Here is a 19,522-nt window from a genome sequence, read left to right as displayed (position 1 = left end):
AATAGTAACACGTTATTTAAAAAGCTTTGAAAGAGAAGTAATGCATTATGGTATGCTATATGTAAACAAGCTTGTCCTATCATTATCTCTCACCTGGTGAAGTAGGTGGTGGCATCAGCCTCGGAATCCTGCGGTCTTAGTGCATCATACACATACTTTAAATCTTCCAAGTTGGACAGCTCGGGGATTCCACAGGACAGCATCTGGAAAATACAGGCAAGGGGTCAGCATGGCAAGTCCCTGTCTTAGTTTGAGAAACAAAGGTGGCAAAGTCGCCCACCAAGGCTCAGTTTGTCTGAAAATTGTCCTGGAATGCCAATGATTTGCAATTTTGGGCGAGTTGGTGATCCACTCAAATGTATTCAAGGCAAGACAATAACTTGCAGAGCAGTAACACTTTCATTTTCTCTGAAATCTTAGAGCAGATTATCTATTCATGTTTTTTTCTTTTCATTTTGGCATTTGTAATTCAAATCGCAAAAAGCAAACTGAAAGGGCCAGAGTACAAATACAACCAGGACTGGAGAAACTACGCATTCATGCAGGACATCAGCATAGTCCTCACTTATTAGCAAAACATCCCTTTACTGGCCCCAGTTTAAAGCCTATTCTGCTAATGGGATCCATCAAATTACAAGTGATAGAATGTAAAAAGTGTTGCTCCAAAAGCTGGATGCGGTGGAAGGGGAAACACAAATTTGGTTCAGCTTTTATACACGCATGTACAAATTGTGACATGTACATTCACTTATAAAATGAGATTTTAAATGAATATTTTTGACTGAGAGGTCACATTGCTTTAATATATCCCTTAATGCTCTTTCAAAATCAAACTTTAAGACTACTTTGCTGTAGATTTTCACACCACGTGAAACTGCAGGTGCTAAGGGGCCCCAGAGATGGCAGATTAAAACTATTGGCTTTCAACTTTTGTTTGACGGCGAAATCCAGTAGCAAATTGATTAAAAGCAATCAATGGCCATTGAATGTTGCTGGAGAACAATACAAAACAGGACACCATCAAGCTATTTGTTCAGGCACTTAAATCAAATTGTTCAAATCACTAATGTAATAGTTTTGACTTAGTCAAGCCACAATTTCCTGGGTGCTTGGCAAGACCAGCGCAGTTTACTTTTTAAAGGATTAGTCTTTTTACATTAAGCCCTGAAATGGTGTTCGTTTCAAATAAAACTCACAGAAGAAAAGCAGGTCTCTTCTCTAAACTGTTTTTAGGTCTCGCGCCTAGCGTTGCAGTGCGCAGCACTGTCGTGCAGTGCAAGACATTTAGTACCTGAAAAACGGGGTTTCAGCTTTAATTCAGAAATGGCTCTCCTCCTGTCTCCTGGAGCTCTTATCCTGTCTCCTATAGTTCGCTTTAATTATACCTCATCTCAGTTTGATTACCCTCTCCTCTCTTCCGAAGTCTCACACTGGTTTCTCCTCGCTATCATTCCTCCCTTCTCCTTTCGCTCTGTTCTCGCGCTGTTTGTTGTCTGCACCCCATGTCTCTTCTGATCCTATCACCGAAGCAGAGGTTCGGACACAGCCAAGGTCTCGGATCCGTTCGGATGGCCTCTTTCCTCAGCCATTATTTTGGGAGGGAAGAGGCGTTTAACACCGTGAATCCTGCTCACAGTCCCGGGTGACACCAGGGGCGATCCTGTGCAAAGGAAAACCGCTGTCCCGCCTCCTCGTAAGCAACAAACGCAGACAAGTTCTTGTTTGGAAAGGCAAGTTTTAGTGCAGAAACGTGACCAAATACCGAAGTCCTTTAATATCAATTATCGAGGCTGATTCCTTAGAATAGGGCAGTCAAGGAAAGTAAGTACCTCTTTCTACCCAGCTGCCCTTCCTGAAAACTTTTACTGTTTCAGAGCCACAATGATGAAAAAACACCACAATAAAGCAGGCAGTGGGAGCTCCTCCGCTAAGGCTAAGGAGTGTCGCCCATCTGCTCTGTGAGCAGGTGAAAAAGAAAACAAGCATTTGCAAGGCAATAGGCCTCGCAGTTGTTAGAGTTTGAGCTATTGGCATTGTAAATGGCAATGCCTTTTATTTATGTGTTGGTTTTTAAAACATAAATAAAAGGCATTGTAATTTACAATGCCAATAGGTTAAACTCTTGTTTTGTTTGTGGTGATGTGTTACAGGTATTGTGTGCTGGGCATGTTCAGGGGTCAGTACTGTTTACCATTCTCATTTGGCCCATATTCACACATCCCCTTTTATTTTCATAATACATAATACACTACAATCTATAGGTCTCCATTACGTAAAATTTGAGCTATTGGTGTTGTATTATTATTTGCTACGCCAAAAACTCAAACTTTTACTAATGCGAGACCTATTGAATTACAAATGCTTGTTCTCTTAGGACACCTGGCAGTCCATCAGCAGTCTCCAGTTTTTAGGTCTCGCCTAGCTTCGGAAGGGGGGCAGGAGATGACACGTGCCCGGACAGGCAATGTGCACGTGTACGCTCTGTGCTCTCTAAGATCAGCTCCCTTTCAGTGCCTCACGGTACAGGCCTCTATGCGCTAAATAATTACCTTCAGTTCAGTGCCTGAAAGCCTTCACCACTACATGCGATATTACCTTGCATGATTTTCACTGACTTTAACCTTTGAAATCTGTGCGCTCCATATGATCACATTATTTGAGGCGCCTTGACAACCCAGCTTCTGTGAGGTGAGATCACATTAAATCAATTGGATCAAAGCCCAACGCGCTATATTTAACCATATTAATTTTTGCCTGGTACATGCTCTGACTCGGTTTGCTATAATCAGGTTACACAAGCAACGGTGCCGGGAAGCCCTGGCTTCTATGCGCTTAATTTAATCACTTCTTTTTATCGCTGGATACCCTGCCTCTAAGCAAGCTGACGCACGCACATACGCACACACAGCTTTCCTTACCTGGTAGGATGAGAGACCCCGAGAGGCGTGTGGGGCACCTGTTCACACAGCGGTGTTACCGAGGGATGTGACATTCCTACACAGGCACGGAGACAGGGGCGCGGGCTGGGTCTCTGCGCTATTCTCCTTCTGTCTCTCTCACCTCACTCACCCATTCAGCCTCCTGTCTCCTTCAGCTGCCTGCACTTTAGTATCCCCATGTGACCTCTGTGTCTTCTCTCTCTCTAAACCCCTGCTCCCCTTCCCTACATTCCTATGACATGGGTGTGTCTCTTCTCTCTCCCACTAGACCCTGCCTCCCTTTAAGATGTCTATTTTTTCTCATTCTTCCTTGTGCACTCCTACCTTTCTCACGCACCAGCTTCTTTGCCTGTGCTTTCTCTCTCATGCACTCACTACCTCACTCACCTCTTCCTCCTCTTTAATCTCACTCGCATCCTCCTTGTGTCTCTTCACCCAAAGTGACCTCCCTCTTTGAGAGAGTACCTGTTGTCCTTGTCGGCCATACTTTGTGGGTCCGGAGATGATGGCACTGAAGCTTCTAGTGAAGTGCATCTCTTTACCCGTCTCATTCACTGTGCACCAGCCTTCCCTGGTTAAAAGGTTCTGCCAGCTTTCCACCACCGTAACCTTTCACCTCCATGTGTGTCAGAGGCATACTTGTACTGTGTGTGTGGCGGCGGACAAGGGTGGGGCCTGTAGGCATGCCTGTCTAGGTGCAGCAGGGTATTTATTTTGGCATCCCTGCTTTTGAAGGGTAGCAGGAGACAGTAGAAGGCCTTTTTTTTGTTGTGCTCAGGTCCTTTGTTAACCTGGGAGCCTGCACTTGAATATTTCTTACTTGTCTTCGGTTCCTACGGTAGAGGAAGACAAACAAGCAGGGAACAGCACCAACATAGGGGCTATGTATCACACGGCAGCTGTGTAAGTCACTACAGTGAGTAACTTGCACTTACTCATTCATGGTCTCCCACATGAAGACTAATGGAAAGGTTATGCAGCATCTAGACATCCAGATTTTGAAAGGTTCCATTATCATCCAATGATGTTTTGAGAAAATAGATTAGATGAGGATTTTCTTGTTAAAAATAAATCCAACAAGCATTTGCAATACAATAGTTCTCGCATTTACACATTTGAGCTACTGACACTGCAAATAACAATGCCTTTTATTTTAGTTTTAGTTTTTAAAACATAAATAAAAGGTATTGTCATTTAGAATGCCAATAGTTTAAACTTGCGTAAATGCGAGACCTATTGCAGTGCAAATGCTTGCTCCTACCAGTTTGTAGTCATAACCTAAAACGGTTATAGGAAGACAGTTGGATATTCTTTTATCTGTCTTATTTCGGTTCTACGTTTTTGTATTTTGATTTGTTCATTTACTTATATATTTCTTTTAAAGTGCTATGTTTGCCATTTCAACCCTTCCGTTAAAAAGCAGGTTTCTTTCACAAATGAAATAACTCCTGCTGGACGATAAGAAATTTTTAGTTTATAAAGGACTATCTCGCCGACCACACAACACTAATAGTGTGCAGTGAAAATCAGTCATACTGAAGAAAAACTACATTCGATATCATCTATCTCTTGCATTACCCCACCAGTTTACGCCATTACTCTAAAACTGTAAACTGCTTTTTCACCCCCCAAGTCTCCACTGAAAAAGGGAACTATTTCTGCAATCTTTCACCCTTCCTGCCCTCACATTTAAATGCATACAGTTTTTAAAATTAGAGCATTTTTTGGAGCATTTTCTTTTTTCACAGAAAATGCTTTACCATGAAAAGACCCATGCCCTGCACATCTTGTGAAAAAACGCAGCAGTGACTTCCCGTTCCCACACTTGTTACACTAGAACTCCAAGCCTCACACACAGGACCTGCCCTTAAACTGGCACAGACACATGGGGCTTAGATTTAGACAACACAACTTTCCTTGGGGATACCACAAAATGTAGAAGTTCAGGCCTCAGTCGAATTATCCCTTAGAGGATACATAATGTGCAAAGCGGAGGACTAAGGACTCAGTCAGCACAACTCTGGTATTACATGGACCTATCAGACCCAGGACTTAGGGAGCAGGAATATACCATCACAGAAGGAAGAGGTTCTGTCATTAAACCACAGTACTCTCTCTAAAGTTTCAACATTACCTTAATAAATACATAAAGAGACACCAAACTCAAAGACTTGGCCTCTACCAGCACAGCTACTCAAGAAGCAGCACAGAAAATACTCTTTTGGGATTTTATCAATGAAACCTCTACCTCATTTCAGGAATGTGGGGGGGAGGAAAACAGTTTGGAGCGTGATGGATTGCCCCACATGGAAGGGAGACACTATTCAATAGAACAAATGCCCTAGTTCGCAGCACCAATTTGTCAGGGAAAATGTGATGCATGGTGGCAGTACTGACAGTGGTTGCAACTCACTGACAGCATGCAGAAATGCTCACAATGAGGAAAACAGTCTCAAAGGTCAGCAACCAAAGGGAACAGCTGTGCAGAGGCTCAAGAGGTATGAACATCAAGAACATGAAAACTAATTTAAGGTCCCACTGTTCCACGATACAGGGCACAGGAGGAAACATATGTGAACACTTTCAAAAACCACATAACAGGTGACCTAAACAAGGAAGGCTGGTCAGGCACATGCAGAAAGGCCGACAAATAACCGTTAATGGTGCCTACAGGAAAGCTATGCCAGGCCAGTAACAAAACAAACAGATAGTTTTTGACCTGAAGATGACAAGCCTGATGATCTTCTCAACGGGTCAAGAACTACACCAAATGACCAGAATAAGCCAACTTAGAAGATAGAGACTGAGCCGAAAGGATAACTTGCACCAGTTAAGTAGGCACATCACACTCCCTCAATTGGGTATGCTCAATCTCCAAGCAAAGAGATGTAGGTTGTGGAGGTTTGGGTGCAGAACCCCCACACTGTTACTGAGACAGAAGCTCTCCCTAAGAGATGCACTGAAGGCGAGACAGATGCTCAGACTCAGCAGGTTGAGTACCACCCTCTCCTGGTCCAGCTTTTGGGCCAGGATCTGTTGAGCTCTACCCCTCCTGATTTCCTACAGAAATCAGTGCAGTCGTGGAGGTGGTTGAAAGGCATACAGGTGACCACAGTCCCTCCGAAGGTAGAATGAATATGCTACTTACCAGTATGCATCTGTTCTTGGCATGTAGGGCTGCTAACATTCATATCTTAGCATTAGATCGCCGCCTAGTGTTGGGTCCGGATGATCGCACATTGTTGTCCTGGAAGAGTCTTCGAAGTATCCTGAGATAGGTGGCTCCTCCCCTGGACTACAGTGCGCATGGGCATCGGCTCCATCCCCAGATTGTTTTTCGCCATTGTGGCAGAAGATGGAGTGAAAAGTGTAAAGGATGTCCATGCTAATGAGTGAATACAATAGTATATCTGCAGCTGCGACAGGCACCGGGGAGGAGGGCGGGCGATATGAATGTTAGCAGCCCTACATGCCAAGAACAGATGCATACTGGTAAGTAGCATATTCAGTTCGAGGCATGTGGGCTGCTAAATTCATATCTTAGCATAGAATACATAGCAGTCCCTCCATTAGCGGCGGTTGCCCGTGCCAGCTGCAGAAACCTGAAAAAGTGTTTTGAGAACAGCCTGTCCCACAGCAGCTTGCTGCTTGGAATGCACATTAACACAGTAGTGTTTTGTAAAGGTATGTGGTGTAACCCACGTGGCTGCTCTGCAAATGTCCTCTAAAGGAATGTTCCCTAGGAAAGCCATGGATGCCCCCAATTTGCGTGTGGAGTGCGCCCTTGGGGGTATCGTTAAAGTACGTTTGGCCTTTTGATAACATATTTGGATGCACTTAACAATCCACCTGGCTATTCCTGCTTTGGATATAGGGTTGCCTTTGTGTTGTGGTGAGAAGGCAACAAAAAGTTGTTTTGTTTTCCTAAAGTGTTGTGTTCTGTCTATGTAGTACATCAACGCCCTCCGTACGTCTAACGTATGGAGCATCCTCTCCGCCACCGTTTGTGGGTTTTGGAAGAATGCTGGCAAGTCAATAGTTTGGTTGAGATGAAACTGTGACACCACCTTCGGAAGGAATTTGGGGTTAGTACGTAGCACTACCCTATTTGGATGAATTTGAATGAATGGCTCTTGGATTGTGAGCGCTTGCAGCTCACTAACACGCCTCAGTGACGTAATAGCAATTAGGAAAGCTACTTTCCACGTTAGGAACTGGAGTTCACACGAGTGCAGTGGCTCAAATGGTGGTCCCATCAGCCTGGTGAGGACCACATTGAGGTTCCACACCGGAGCTGGCGGTGTTCTTGGGGGAATGACTCGTTTCAGACCTTCAAGGAAAGCTTTAATGGCAGGCACCCTGAAGACAGAGAGATGCTGCCTATTCTGAAGATATTTGCGATGGCGGATAGATGTATCCGAATAGAAGTGAACGCTAGATTGCACTTGTACAGATGTAGCAGATAGCAAATGATGTTAGAGATAGATGCATCTAGCGGGTTGATGTCATTGGCCGTACAGTAAATGACAAAACGCTTCCATTTTGCAGCATAGCATGCCCTGGTAGTTGGCTTCCTTGCCTCCTTGATGATGTTCATGCATTCTGGAGGTAGGTTAAGGTATCCAAACTCTAGGACTTCAGGAGCCAGATCGCCAGGTTGAGCTGTTGCGGATCTGGATGCTGAATTTCTCCATGGTTCTGCGTCAAAAGTCTGGGCGTGAGGCGCAGTCTTTGATGCGGCACCACTGAGAGTTCGAGGAACGTGGTGTACCATGCTTGGCGAGCCCACGTTGGAGCAACCAGGATGAGAGTCATCGCGTGCTGCCGTAGCTTTCTTGCCACCAGCGGTATCAGAGGGGCTGGCGGAAAAGCGTACGCAAATTTGCCTGACCAGTTCATCCATATCGCATTCCCCTGCGACTGTGGGTGAGGGAACCTGGCGGCAAAGTGTTGGCATTTTGCGTTTTCTTTTGTTGCAAACAGGTCTATCTCCGGATGACCCCACTGCTGGAAGTACGGGCGGAGTACAGATGGGTGTAGCTCCCACTCGTGCATTTGATGGCTGTGTCTGCTGAGCAGATCCGCCATCTGATTGTCCTTGCCCGGGAGGTGTTCTGCCATGAGGAAGATGTTCCTCTGAATGGCCCACCGCCACATGCCCTGAGCCAGATGAGACAGCTGTGGCGAGTGGGTGCCCCCCTGCTTTTGAATGTAGTACATCGCGGTCATGTTGTCCGTCCGGACTAACACTACCTTGTTGCACAGATGTACAATGAAGGACTTGAGCGCCATGAAGATTGCCATCAGTTCCAGATAGTTGATGTGCATCTTCTGTTGCTGCGTCGTCCATAGTCCCTGCACTGTGTAATTGAGCAGATGAGCTCCCCATCCCTGGAGAGATGCGTCCGTTGTCAGGGTAATCTGTGGCACTGGCTCCTGGAACAGTCGGCCCTTGCAAAGGTTGTGTGGAGTCCACCAATGCAGAGAGTCGTATGCCCGACTGGTAACCAACACTAGGTCTGTTAATTGTCCTTGAGCCTGTGTCCACTGATTTGCTAAGCACTCCTGGAGCGGGCGCATATGTAGCCGTGCGTGGGGGACTATGAAGATGCAGGAGGCCATCATGCCTATCAACTGCATGAACACTCTTGCTGGAAGTGAGTGTTGTGGTCTGAACTTCTGGATTAGAGACTGCATGCTGTCTATCCTGACTTGGTTTGGTTGAGCCATGGCCGTCAGGGTATTGATCGTCGCACCTAGAAACTGCCGGACATGTGCCGGCTGAAGATGCGACTTTGGGTAGTTCAACGAGAAACCTAGATCGTGAAGGAGGTGAATGGTAGTCGACATGTCCGCGGCGCACTGTTGTTCCGACTTGGCTTGAACGAGCCAGTCGGCCAGGTAGGGGTAGACATGGATGCTCTGCCTCCTGAGGTGCGCCGCTACCGTCGCCAGACACTTGGTAAACACTCTTGGGGCTGTGGTGACTCCGAAGGGTAGGACCTTGAACTGATAATGGTTGCCTTGGAGAGTGAACCTGAGGTATTTTCTGTGGGACGGGTGTAGTGGTATGTGGAAATAAGCATCCTTGAGGTCTAAGGTTGCTAAGAAGTCCCCCTGGTTTAACAAGGGAAGAATCTGTTGCAGTGTGAGCATATGGAAATGTTCTGACAGTATATACAGGTTGAGGGGACGTAGATCTAGAATGGGTCTGAGAGATCCGTCCTTCTTTGGAATAAGGAAGTACAGGGAATATACCCCTGTGCCTTCCTCCTCCACCGGCACGAGCTCGATTGCGCCTTTTTGCAGCATCACCACTACTTCCTGCTGCAATAAGTGCAAGTGCTCTGCGGACATAGGCCGTTGCCTTGGTGGAATGTTGGGTGGAGTGGATCGTAACTCTAGACAATAACCGTACTGTACAAGTTGTCGCACCCACCTGTCTGTGGTGATGTTTCTCCAGACGGGCAGGAACTGCTGCAGTCTCCCCCTGACAGGTGTTAAGTGGTCGGGGGGCAGTGACAGAGAGTCACTGTTTGCTTGGGGCAGAGGAGCGGGAGTTGTTGTTCCCTCTGCCGCGTCCTCTGGTGCTGTTTCCACGGTAACCCCCCTTGTTCTGTTTGGGGTACGAGGATTGTGCTCCCCCTCTAGAGAATTGTGATTGTTGACCCATCTGTCCTCTGGTGACTCCACGTGCACCTGAGCGACGAAAATTATTGCCACGAAACTGTTGTGATTGTAGGGCCCCCATAGACTTAGCAGTTTCGGTGTCTTTTTTAATCTTTTCAAGGGTGGTGTCAACATCTGGACCAAACAGTCTATCAGATTGACTGGCTGATTAAGTATGGTTGTTTGTATGTCAGGTTTAAACCCCGATATGCGGAGCCAGGCCTGCCGTCTCAGCATGACGCTAGTGTTAATGGCCCTAGCTGCCGTGTCTGCTGCATCAAGTGCACACTTTATGGCTGCATTGGAGATTAGTTTGCCCTCCTCTATAAGCAGTTTGGTACCCTCTTGGAACTGCGGAGGCAGGTGTTGTAAAACTTGCTCTAGGGTGTCGTAATGCGCCCTATCATAACGTGCCAAGAGTGCCTGTGTATTTGCAATACGCCAAAAGTTGGCAGCCTGTGCAGCTACTCTTTTGCCTCCAGCCTCTAGCACTTTTGACTCCTTATCCGGGGGAGGAGCTTCACCCGTTGTTTGGGAGTTGGCCCTTTTGCGGGCATTTGCGACCACCAGGGAGTCCAGCGGCAACTGTCCCCGAATGTATGCAGGGTCTGCAGGTGCTGGTCTGTACTTTTTTTCTATACGTGGATTGACCACTCTCGCCCTGGTAGGTTCTTTAAAGATGTCCGCAGCATGTTTGAGGACCCCCTTGAGCATAGGCAGTGTCTTTACTGTCCTTTCAGAGACTGAAAAAGTGTCAAATAGAAAGTCTTCTTCTACTGGGTCAGCATGCATGTCCACATCATGATTAGCAGCTGCCCTTTCAAGGAGTGCATGAAAACCTGCAGAATCTTCAGTTGGGGATGCACGTGCACTGAAAGGCTGTGGGTCAGGCTGTGGGTCTTGCCCCACATCCTGGGTGCCTTGGTCACCAATGTCATCATATGAATCCGGCTGTGCATCTGGTTCATTGATGGGGAAAGTGTACTGGTCATCTTCATTATATCCCTCACCCTCAGATTGTTCTGGGGAAGGAGTTGGGCTCCTTCTTGGAGGAGGCTGGATAGGTTCCATGAGGCCTGAAGCGTCCTGAGGAAGCCTTTTCTTCTTGAGGGGGATGACATAGGAGTCCACTGGCTGTGAAGTGATTCTCCTCTTGTAAAGGGTCAATTTGCCCGTGTCTGCGTCGATAAAATGCTCCGAATCCTCTTCTGAGTCGAGTACCCGACTTGAAAGTGCCCCTGCCGTTGAAGAATCCGACTTCTTTGGCGTCGATTTCGTTGAAAAGGCCTTCGGCGCCTCTTTTGGCGACAGAAGGAAGAGAAGTTTACCCGCAGGCTTCACCGGGATGTCCATCGGCTTCTGTGGCGATGGCATCGGAGCCGACGTAGCAGAGGCCTTCTCCCTGAGTCTTTGTAGTGAAGAGGCGATGGGGGACGTGTCACTTACAGTGGCCGTTGGCGCCGACGAGGAGGTCTTGACCTTGCCCTCGGATCCGACGTCCTGGTGGCCCTTCTGAGTCTTGGACGTTGATGCCGCAGCCGCCGATCCAGAGTCCTTGGACCGATGCGCAGATGTACCAGCCTTCGATCCGTGTGACTTTGTCGGCTCCGTCTCTACCACGCGTCCGACTAACGGAGTCCCAGTCGGAACCGGAGCCGTTTCGCTGGCTTTTGCGGGCTTTGACGGCGTCGCAGCGGTTGACCCGTGCCGACCACCCTTCTTAGAGGATCCCTCCTCTGTCGCCGATTTTGACACTGTGGAATCGACAGATTTCTTCGACTTCTGTGGACCCGAGGTCGACGGAGTCGATGAAGCAGCAGGTTTGGTCGTTTTTGGTGGTACGGCTGCCATCTTAGGTGTGCTCGAATCCATAAGTTTCGGTTTCGATTTTGGGTCGGCCATTTTAGGTGTAGTCGATACCGTAGGTTTCGGTTTCGATACGGCCTGCCCAGCAAGTTTGTCCGTGGCCGGGCCGGAAGGCGGGGCCGTGGCTTGCGGTACGGGGTCTAGGGTAAGGCCGACAGGCGATCCCGTGACCCGATCTCGATCTTCGTAACCTTCGGGGCATAGCTCGTCCCCTGAGCTATCTTCCGCGGCCCCATAAACCTCTTCGACGTCCCCTACCTCTTCGACGTATTCAAGGCCTTGACCCCCGACTCCGTCGTCGTGTTCCGGATCTGCCTCGACCTCCGTCTCGGGCGGGGAGATTTGAAGATGATGGCTCTGGTCCTCGTCTTCCTGGTCGCCGAAGATGTTTTCTGGATCTGGGGCCGCTTGTCTGGCTTCAAGGCGCACCGCGCGCCGAATCTTGAGTGTTTTCTTGGACCTGAACCTTGCGCAGGCCCTGCAGTTGCCGTCGTCATGGTCTGGCGAAAGGCATTTCTTACAGACCGGGTGCAGGTCTATATGTGGGTATTTGGACCCACAGAGTGGACAGAGCTGAAACGGACTCCGCTCCATGCTGTAAAGTTGCAGTTGTGTCGCGATGAGAAGGCCCCGATGTCCGAAGAGTGTAAGCACTCCTCTGATTCCGACTCCAAGAGACGGAAGAACTCGAGACCGCACGCAAACAATACCGACGCAAAGAATACAAGGCCTTTTGGCCGTTAAAAGTTAGTATTTCTCGGTTCCGACAGAGAGACGTCGAGACCGCATCCGAACCCAATGGCGGAAAAAAACAATCTGGGGATGGAGCCGATGCCCATGCGCACTGTAGTCCAGGGGAGGAGCCACCTATCTCAGGATACTTCGAAGACTCTTCCAGGACAACAATGTGCGATCATCCGGACCCAACACTAGGCGGCGATCTAATGCTAAGATATGAATTTAGCAGCCCACATGCCTCGAACATAGTATTTCAGAGAGCCTTGTGCTGAAATCTCTAGCATGCAGTATTTGTGATGCTGCATGTTCCGGCAGGAGTGATCAGATCCACCCAAGGCATGCCCCACTGGGTAAAGAAGCCTTGAACAACCTTCAGGTGCCAGACACCGCCCGTGGCCAACCAGATGACGGCTGCTGAGCATGCTCACCATGGCATTTAGCGATCCTTCTAAATGATTGGCCAAGATCCCTAGGTGGTCGAGCCACTCGATAATCACAAAGGCACAGCACACCAGATGCCACCGCACCCTGCTTGTCGCAGTATCAAATAGCAGCAGTGCTGTCTATCAGGATCTGGGCCACCTTCTCCTGGATGGATGGATGGATGGGAGAAACTCTTTAGGGCTAACCAAAAGGAATGCATTCTTGAAGGGCGATATGGTGCTTTTGGCCCCCTAGACGCTGAAGATCTCTAATTTCCACTTCATCCACAACGCACCATTCCAGAGAGAATGTGTCCTTTGCTATTGTGAGCCCTGGGCGGGGAAGGTAGAACTTCCTGCCATAATCCAGGTTAGCTTCTGTCAGTCTCAAATGAAGGTCGAGGCTGCCTTGTCCAAGATAAAGATGTTGTCCAAGAAGTAGCCCCCGTGCTGAGCCCACTTCAGAGCCCGCGTGTACCAACGAGTACAGGGGACGAGTAGGATGCATGAGGCCAGGAGGCAAAAAGACAAACTAGAACAGTAAATTAACCTGAAACACCAGGCTCATAATCTGATTGTTCGGGACTAGTTTCAGGGGCAGAAAAGTCTCAAAAACTACTGTACCAGCATGACCCTTGGAAAGAGAATTCTCTGCATTGGTTACTGATTTTACTTAATTGACTAATAATCCCAGTGGCAAACATCCCTTGGGGGTCAAGGTTATAGAGAGACGCACAATGGTAAACTGAAAGTGTTCAGACCCCACAACAAACCGAGAGGAGCATCTGTGGGACTGCAGGTCAAGCACATGAAAGTAAGCTTCATGCAAGTCCAAGGACACCATCCAGACCCTGGATCCAGGGCAGAGAGGACATGGGCAAGAGTCAGTATCTTAAATGTGTCCTTCCGAAGGAAGGTGTTAAAGAGCCAAAGATCTAATATTAGACGAGCTCTCTGGCCTTACTGGTCATGGTCCGCAAACGTGAAAAACCAAATAGGAGTCTGGACACAAGAGGAGCAAGTAACCATGTTGCACAACCTGCAGCACCCACTAACCTGAAGTAACTGCTTGCCAGCTGGGCAAATAAACCTGCATCTTGCGCCCTACCATCTGCCCACGACAGTGGGATGGGTAATCGGAGTGACTTGTCTGCAGTCACGGTGAGCAACAAGGAGCAAGAGAGTTGCTGTCCTTACTGGTGGTCATGTCTTCTGCCGCCACCACCACCACCTCTGACACCACAAAAGAGTTGTACAGCTGCTGAACTGGCTGAGAGGGCTGGTTTTGGAACGTTCAGTACCTTTGGTGGAAATTACAAGCTGGAGACAGCAAATCAAAGGAACTGGCCATAGAATGGCTGTCTATAAAGCTGACCAATGCAGAATAAACATTTTCTCCAAAAAGCTTGAAGCCATTAAATCGTATATTTTGAAAGGATGCCTACACAGTTCCAAAATATCCGGTAGTGCGCATTCATGCATCTTGTTGATCACCACACTAGATCTCATGGCACTAGTAATGTAGTCTGTTGTGTCCACCAGCTTTCAATACATACATCACAGATTGTTTGCACAAACACATACCTAAATTCCACAGAAAACGTAAGTAAAATCTCACTTGCCAAATGCCAGAGGGTATGGTGTGTATATAGCGCCTTAGCAGACAGACAGCATACAGGGATCTCATGGCCAAACTGGCAGATGAGAAAAGCTTTCCAAACGCGTCACTGCATTTTAATTTTCTGTCGGGCAGGGCAGTGGGGAACACAGTAGGTGTGACCTTGCCAGGGCAAGGCCAGAACCACCAAGCTCTCAAGAGTCGGTGTTGGGTCAGAAAGGCAGGGTCCACAGGGGCAGGCCAATTACACCTGATTATAGGGTGCCTTATCGAAAGATCCGATTACGGCCGATACCAGGTTGCCATCAAATCTTCTGTGGAGCTTCTTTAAAGGGCTGAAAAAGCTTTGAAGTCGCAGACACAGCCTGCAAGATCTCAGATTTGCATTGGTTTCTATTGTGGGCAACTGATGGGTCCAACATTTCTGCATGCAGCAGACTTCTGCAACAGAGGTACTCTCTGTAGGGGCCCCACTCTGGGGTCTAACTCGGTCTCAGAGGCCACCGGCATTTTGCAAGTCCAAAAACATATCTGCATTTGTGTAATGAGATGAGAGTAAATTATCCGCCTTCTCTGCATCATCTTCATCTTGAGTCTCTAGCCTCTGGTAGCACTAGTGTGAAGGTAGTGGCTCTTCTTTTTAAGCATTGAGCGGCTCAGGTTTGGGATATTGTGTATGCTAAAAATATTCCTTCCACTTTTGGCATCAGATACCAGGAAGATAGTTGTCCAAGCCTTGGTAACTTCAAGACTGGATTACGCAAATAGCTTGTACCTGGGTTTACCCGGCTACCTTACCCAACGTCTGCAAGTGGTGGAAAACACCGCGACAAGGGCGATCCTTAGATCTAAACCTAGATCTCATATGGCACACATCCATAAGATAACTGATATAGTAGAGGCTGGGCACACCTATATTTAAGATAATTAAACTTCTTAGCTCTAACTTATCTATGCGTGCTGCGTAGGTAGGCACGATGTCCCTCTCGTGCATGAACTAATAACACAATTCAAGCGCAAACCGCTTGACCTGACGCGCACTGTTGCACTTCCAACTGGAATATTGTTGAACGATGTACGTGTAATACAGTTTCATTAAACAATTTCAAGTTATGACAATCAGCAAACCATCACTCTATGTTGACTTATATTGTAATTTACTTTGTCTGCTTATAAACATGTAACAAAGTTTTCAATTGCGTGACATTACATCATAAACATTACATTTTTCATGATTATGACAATCACATTCATTTTTATCTCATTTTACATTGCCCGCCCAATGCATTTCGGGCCTCCAGGCCCTTCTTCAGGGGCTGTATCTAAAGAATAAAAATAATCAAACATTTTGTTGTAATGTTGTGGTCCTTCATACATACACAGTGAGCAATCTCACAATAGTTACCACTGTGTTACTATGTACTTATTTTTACAACCAATAATCAGTGAACCTTATGTGGGTGGACTCAGGTGGTTAAATGTGAATTATTCGGAGAATAAAGATACCAGTGCAAATGAAGGGTGTGATGGCGAGTGAAATATGAAATGGCAAGAGAAATAGCAAATGAAAAATACGGTGAATATTACCCAAAAGGGCTCAATAACTCTCCACAAAACCTATGTGCCAAAGGAAATAAAAATAATAAAAAACACCCTGGTGTAATACTAAGGGAGAAGCTTATGGCTTCTGTACTAACCTTGCTGTCAAGTGATTACACCAATTCGAAATAAATGGAATGATGCGTCCTGTATCCTAAAATACACCGGTACTTCGTTAGGACATGAAAATATACCGGAAGACAAAAAAAGTGTAAGAAAATGTGTAGGAACTGGTCAGGTATTACCTTGCAGTTCACTCAAGATGCATGGGCTCGTAGCTCATGTGGACCGCTGTCTCCGTGGAGTTGCGGCAAGGAGATTCCTCAAACTGCAAACAATAGGGAACGCGGTTAACATGCTTTGTGGACGGCCGTTACTAACCGAAATACAAGCGTTTGGGAAATAAACTTACCGGGAGTCATTAAAAGTGCTCTCGTGTACAGTTCAACCGCCTGTGTTCTAATCGGCTTCCGTGTGTTAGGTTGCGCATGCGCGATCTATAGTCAAGGGGTAAATACTAAAAACGGACTACCAAATGGTAAAAGGTGAAAGAAAGCGAGCGCCATATTAGGGAAACTACCCGAGTGTAGATCAGATAGAATAGTGAGTAGAAAAGATGTGGAGAACGTGTGGGGGAATGTATAAATCATAAAAGTGTGTAAAATAAAATAAATGGATGAATTCAAAGAAAAACCAATCTTCGCATATAAAAGATCTAGGAACATTAAAGAAATGTTGAAATCAACAACCAAGCGCACAGAGGAAAATTTCAGAGGAACTAGAAAATGCCTAAATTGTGTACAGTGCAACAATGTCATTGTGAGTGATAATGTTAAGCATCCATACACAGGCCAAACCATAAAAACAAGACACAATGCAGATTGCAACTCCATGAATCTGATATACGCTATAAAATGCCCCTGCGGACTAATGTACGTAGGTAAAACTGAGCGAAAAATCAAAACTCGCATATCAGAACACAAAAGCACAATACGCAATAACAATCCCAATAGCAGTCTTGCTGTACACTGGGCTAATCACAGACACACCATAGCGCAGTTAAAATTCCAGGTACTAGAGGTAGTTAAGCCCACCCCAGGAAAGGACCTAACCAAAACGTTATTGCAGAGGGAAATTTTTTGGATAAGGAAATTAGATTCTCAGGATCCGAAAGGGATCAATGATAGAGTGGATCTAGGATGCTATTTATGAATATTGTTCAAGAGTCGCCTGCGTGCGACAGTGGGTTCATAGCACATTGATACAACTGTAAATAGAATGGAAATTGTAACTAGTGTACATACACACTTAGGATTTAGTATCATTTTTTTCATCCATTTATTTTATTTTACACACTTTTATGCTTTATACATTCCCCCACACGTTCTCCACATCTTTTCTACTCACTATTCTATCTGATCTACACTCGGGTAGTTTCCCTAATATGGCGCTCGCTTTCTTTCACCTTTTACCATTTGGTAGTCCGTTTTTAGTATTTACCCCTTGACTATAGATCGCGCATGCGCAACCTAACACACGGAAGCCGATTAGAACACAGGCGGTTGAACTGTACACGAGAGCACTTTTAATGACTCCCGGTAAGTTTATTTCCCAAACGCTTGTATTTCGGTTAGTAACGGCCGTCCACAAAGCATGTTAACCGCGTTCCCTATTGTTTGCAGTTTGAGGAATCTCCTTGCCGCAACTCCACGGAGACAGCGGTCCACATGAGCTACGAGCCCATGCATCTTGAGTGAACTGCAAGGTAATACCTGACCAGTTCCTACACATTTTCTTACACATTTTTTGTCTTCCAGTATATTTTCATGTCCTAACGAAGTACCGGTGTATTTTAGGATACAGGACGCATCATTCCATTTATTTCGAATTGGTGTAATCACTTGACAGCAAGGTTAGTACAGAAACCATAAGCTTCTCCCTTAGTATTACACCAGGGTGTTTTTTATTATTTTTATTTCCTTTGGCACATAGGTTTTGTGGAGAGTTATTGAGCCCTTTTGGGTAATATTCACCGTATTTTTCATTTGCTATTTCTCTTGCCATTTCATATTTCACTCGCCATCACACCCTTCATTTGCACTGGTATCTTTATTCTCCGAATAATTCACATTTAACCACCTGAGTCCACCCACATAAGGTTCACTGATTATTGGTTGTAAAAATAAGTACATAGTAACACAGTGGTAACTATTGTGAGATTGCTCACTGTGTATGTATGAAGGACCACAACATTACAACAAAATGTTTGATTATTTTTATTCTTTAGATACAGCCCCTGAAGAAGGGCCTGGAGGCCCGAAATGCATTGGGCGGGCAATGTAAAATGAGATAAAAATGAATGTGATTGTCATAATCATGAAAAATGTAATGTTTATGATGTAATGTCACGCAATTGAAAACTTTGTTACATGTTTATAAGCAGACAAAGTAAATTACAATATAAGTCAACATAGAGTGATGGTTTGCTGATTGTCATAACTTGAAATTGTTTAATGAAACTGTATTACACGTACATCGTTCAACAATATTCCAGTTGGAAGTGCAACAGTGCGCGTCAGGTCAAGCGGTTTGCGCTTGAATTGTTGTGTTACACATCCATAAGACCCTACACTGGCTGCGAATGAAGGAAAGTATCATGTTTAAAGCTCTGGTGATATTTTTCAAAGACCTTCATGGCACAGGAGCCGGCTAACTCAATATTTCAGCGCAAACTTTAAGATCTTGCTTCTACGGTCTTGTCCGCACCTCTAAAGTACGCCTGGCCTGCATGGGGGGCAGATCTTTCGGGTTTCTGGGCGCTCAGGTGTGAAACAGACTTCTTGCTACACTGAGAGCCACTACTGACCTGGTAACTTTCAAGAAACATCTTAAAACTTGGCTTTTCAAGAATTAGGTGTGCTTCAGAGTCCTACCATATGCTCCTTTAGCGCCGGGACACTCTTGCTGAGTAGCTGTGTGCCATATTAAATCCTGTTCATTCATTCATTCTTCCTAGGAGTCCTCGTCATTTCAGAACAGACATTGGCCAAGCACAGGCACAACTCAGCTCTGGCATCGGGGTTGGTTCCAAAGTTGGTGCAACTGGAGCACAGGCCAACGTCAGAGCGGTCAGTACCTTTTGTTGCCATTATACAAAGTGCCTCGCTGGAAAAGAATAGCACTCCATTCTCTGAGACTAAGGACTTACGAATTCCTGCTTCCGTGAAGCTCTCTCCTAGGATCTTAATCACACTCTTAGTATCTATTTGCTCCAAAGTACTAGTCACTTAGTGAGGTAACCAACTAAAATATTCATGTACTTGTCTCTAGAACCCCTATTGGGAGCAGAAAAGCTAACACTACTCTTTCCCTCAGTTTATCAGGTCATTTTGTGCATCCTAAAGGAGGTTACCTCACATCTTTTGATGTGTCACTATTAGCACACAGCCATTACAGTTTCTTACCAGATCTTCCACTGCATTATGCATTGTGAGCCACTAAAATGACTGTCTTACTCTGCTTTTAGTCATGTCCAACATGAATATCCCTCATATGCTTTCTGAATAATATGTTTACGGAAATTTACTGGCAGAAATATGTGTCTTCTTCTTAATATCTTTTGCTCACATAGGCTCAATTCATCCTTCACCTCGTAATAAGCATTCATCTCT

At 46.1% G+C, this 19,522-nt stretch overlaps 1 protein-coding gene across 2 annotated transcripts in view; it reads right to left on the bottom strand.

The window, feature by feature from the left end:
- The window catches only part of PIK3C2B (phosphatidylinositol-4-phosphate 3-kinase catalytic subunit type 2 beta), a 463,326-nt gene that overhangs the window by 86,127 nt on the left and 357,677 nt on the right, over window positions 1-19,522 (bottom strand). For both annotated transcript variants that reach the window (XM_078644643.1, XM_078644644.1), the window contains one exon: window positions 94-203. In XM_078644643.1, the coding sequence (XP_078500769.1) occupies window positions 94-203 (110 nt within the window). The remainder of the gene's footprint in view (window positions 1-93; window positions 204-19,522) is intronic.

This window comes from Lissotriton helveticus, chromosome 5_1 (genome assembly GCF_964261635.1).
Source record: "Lissotriton helveticus chromosome 5_1, aLisHel1.1, whole genome shotgun sequence".
Classification (NCBI taxonomy): Eukaryota; Metazoa; Chordata; class Amphibia; order Caudata; family Salamandridae; genus Lissotriton; species Lissotriton helveticus.
The sequence above is the reverse complement of the archived record's forward strand: the minus strand, read 5'-3'. Positions and strand labels throughout refer to the sequence as shown.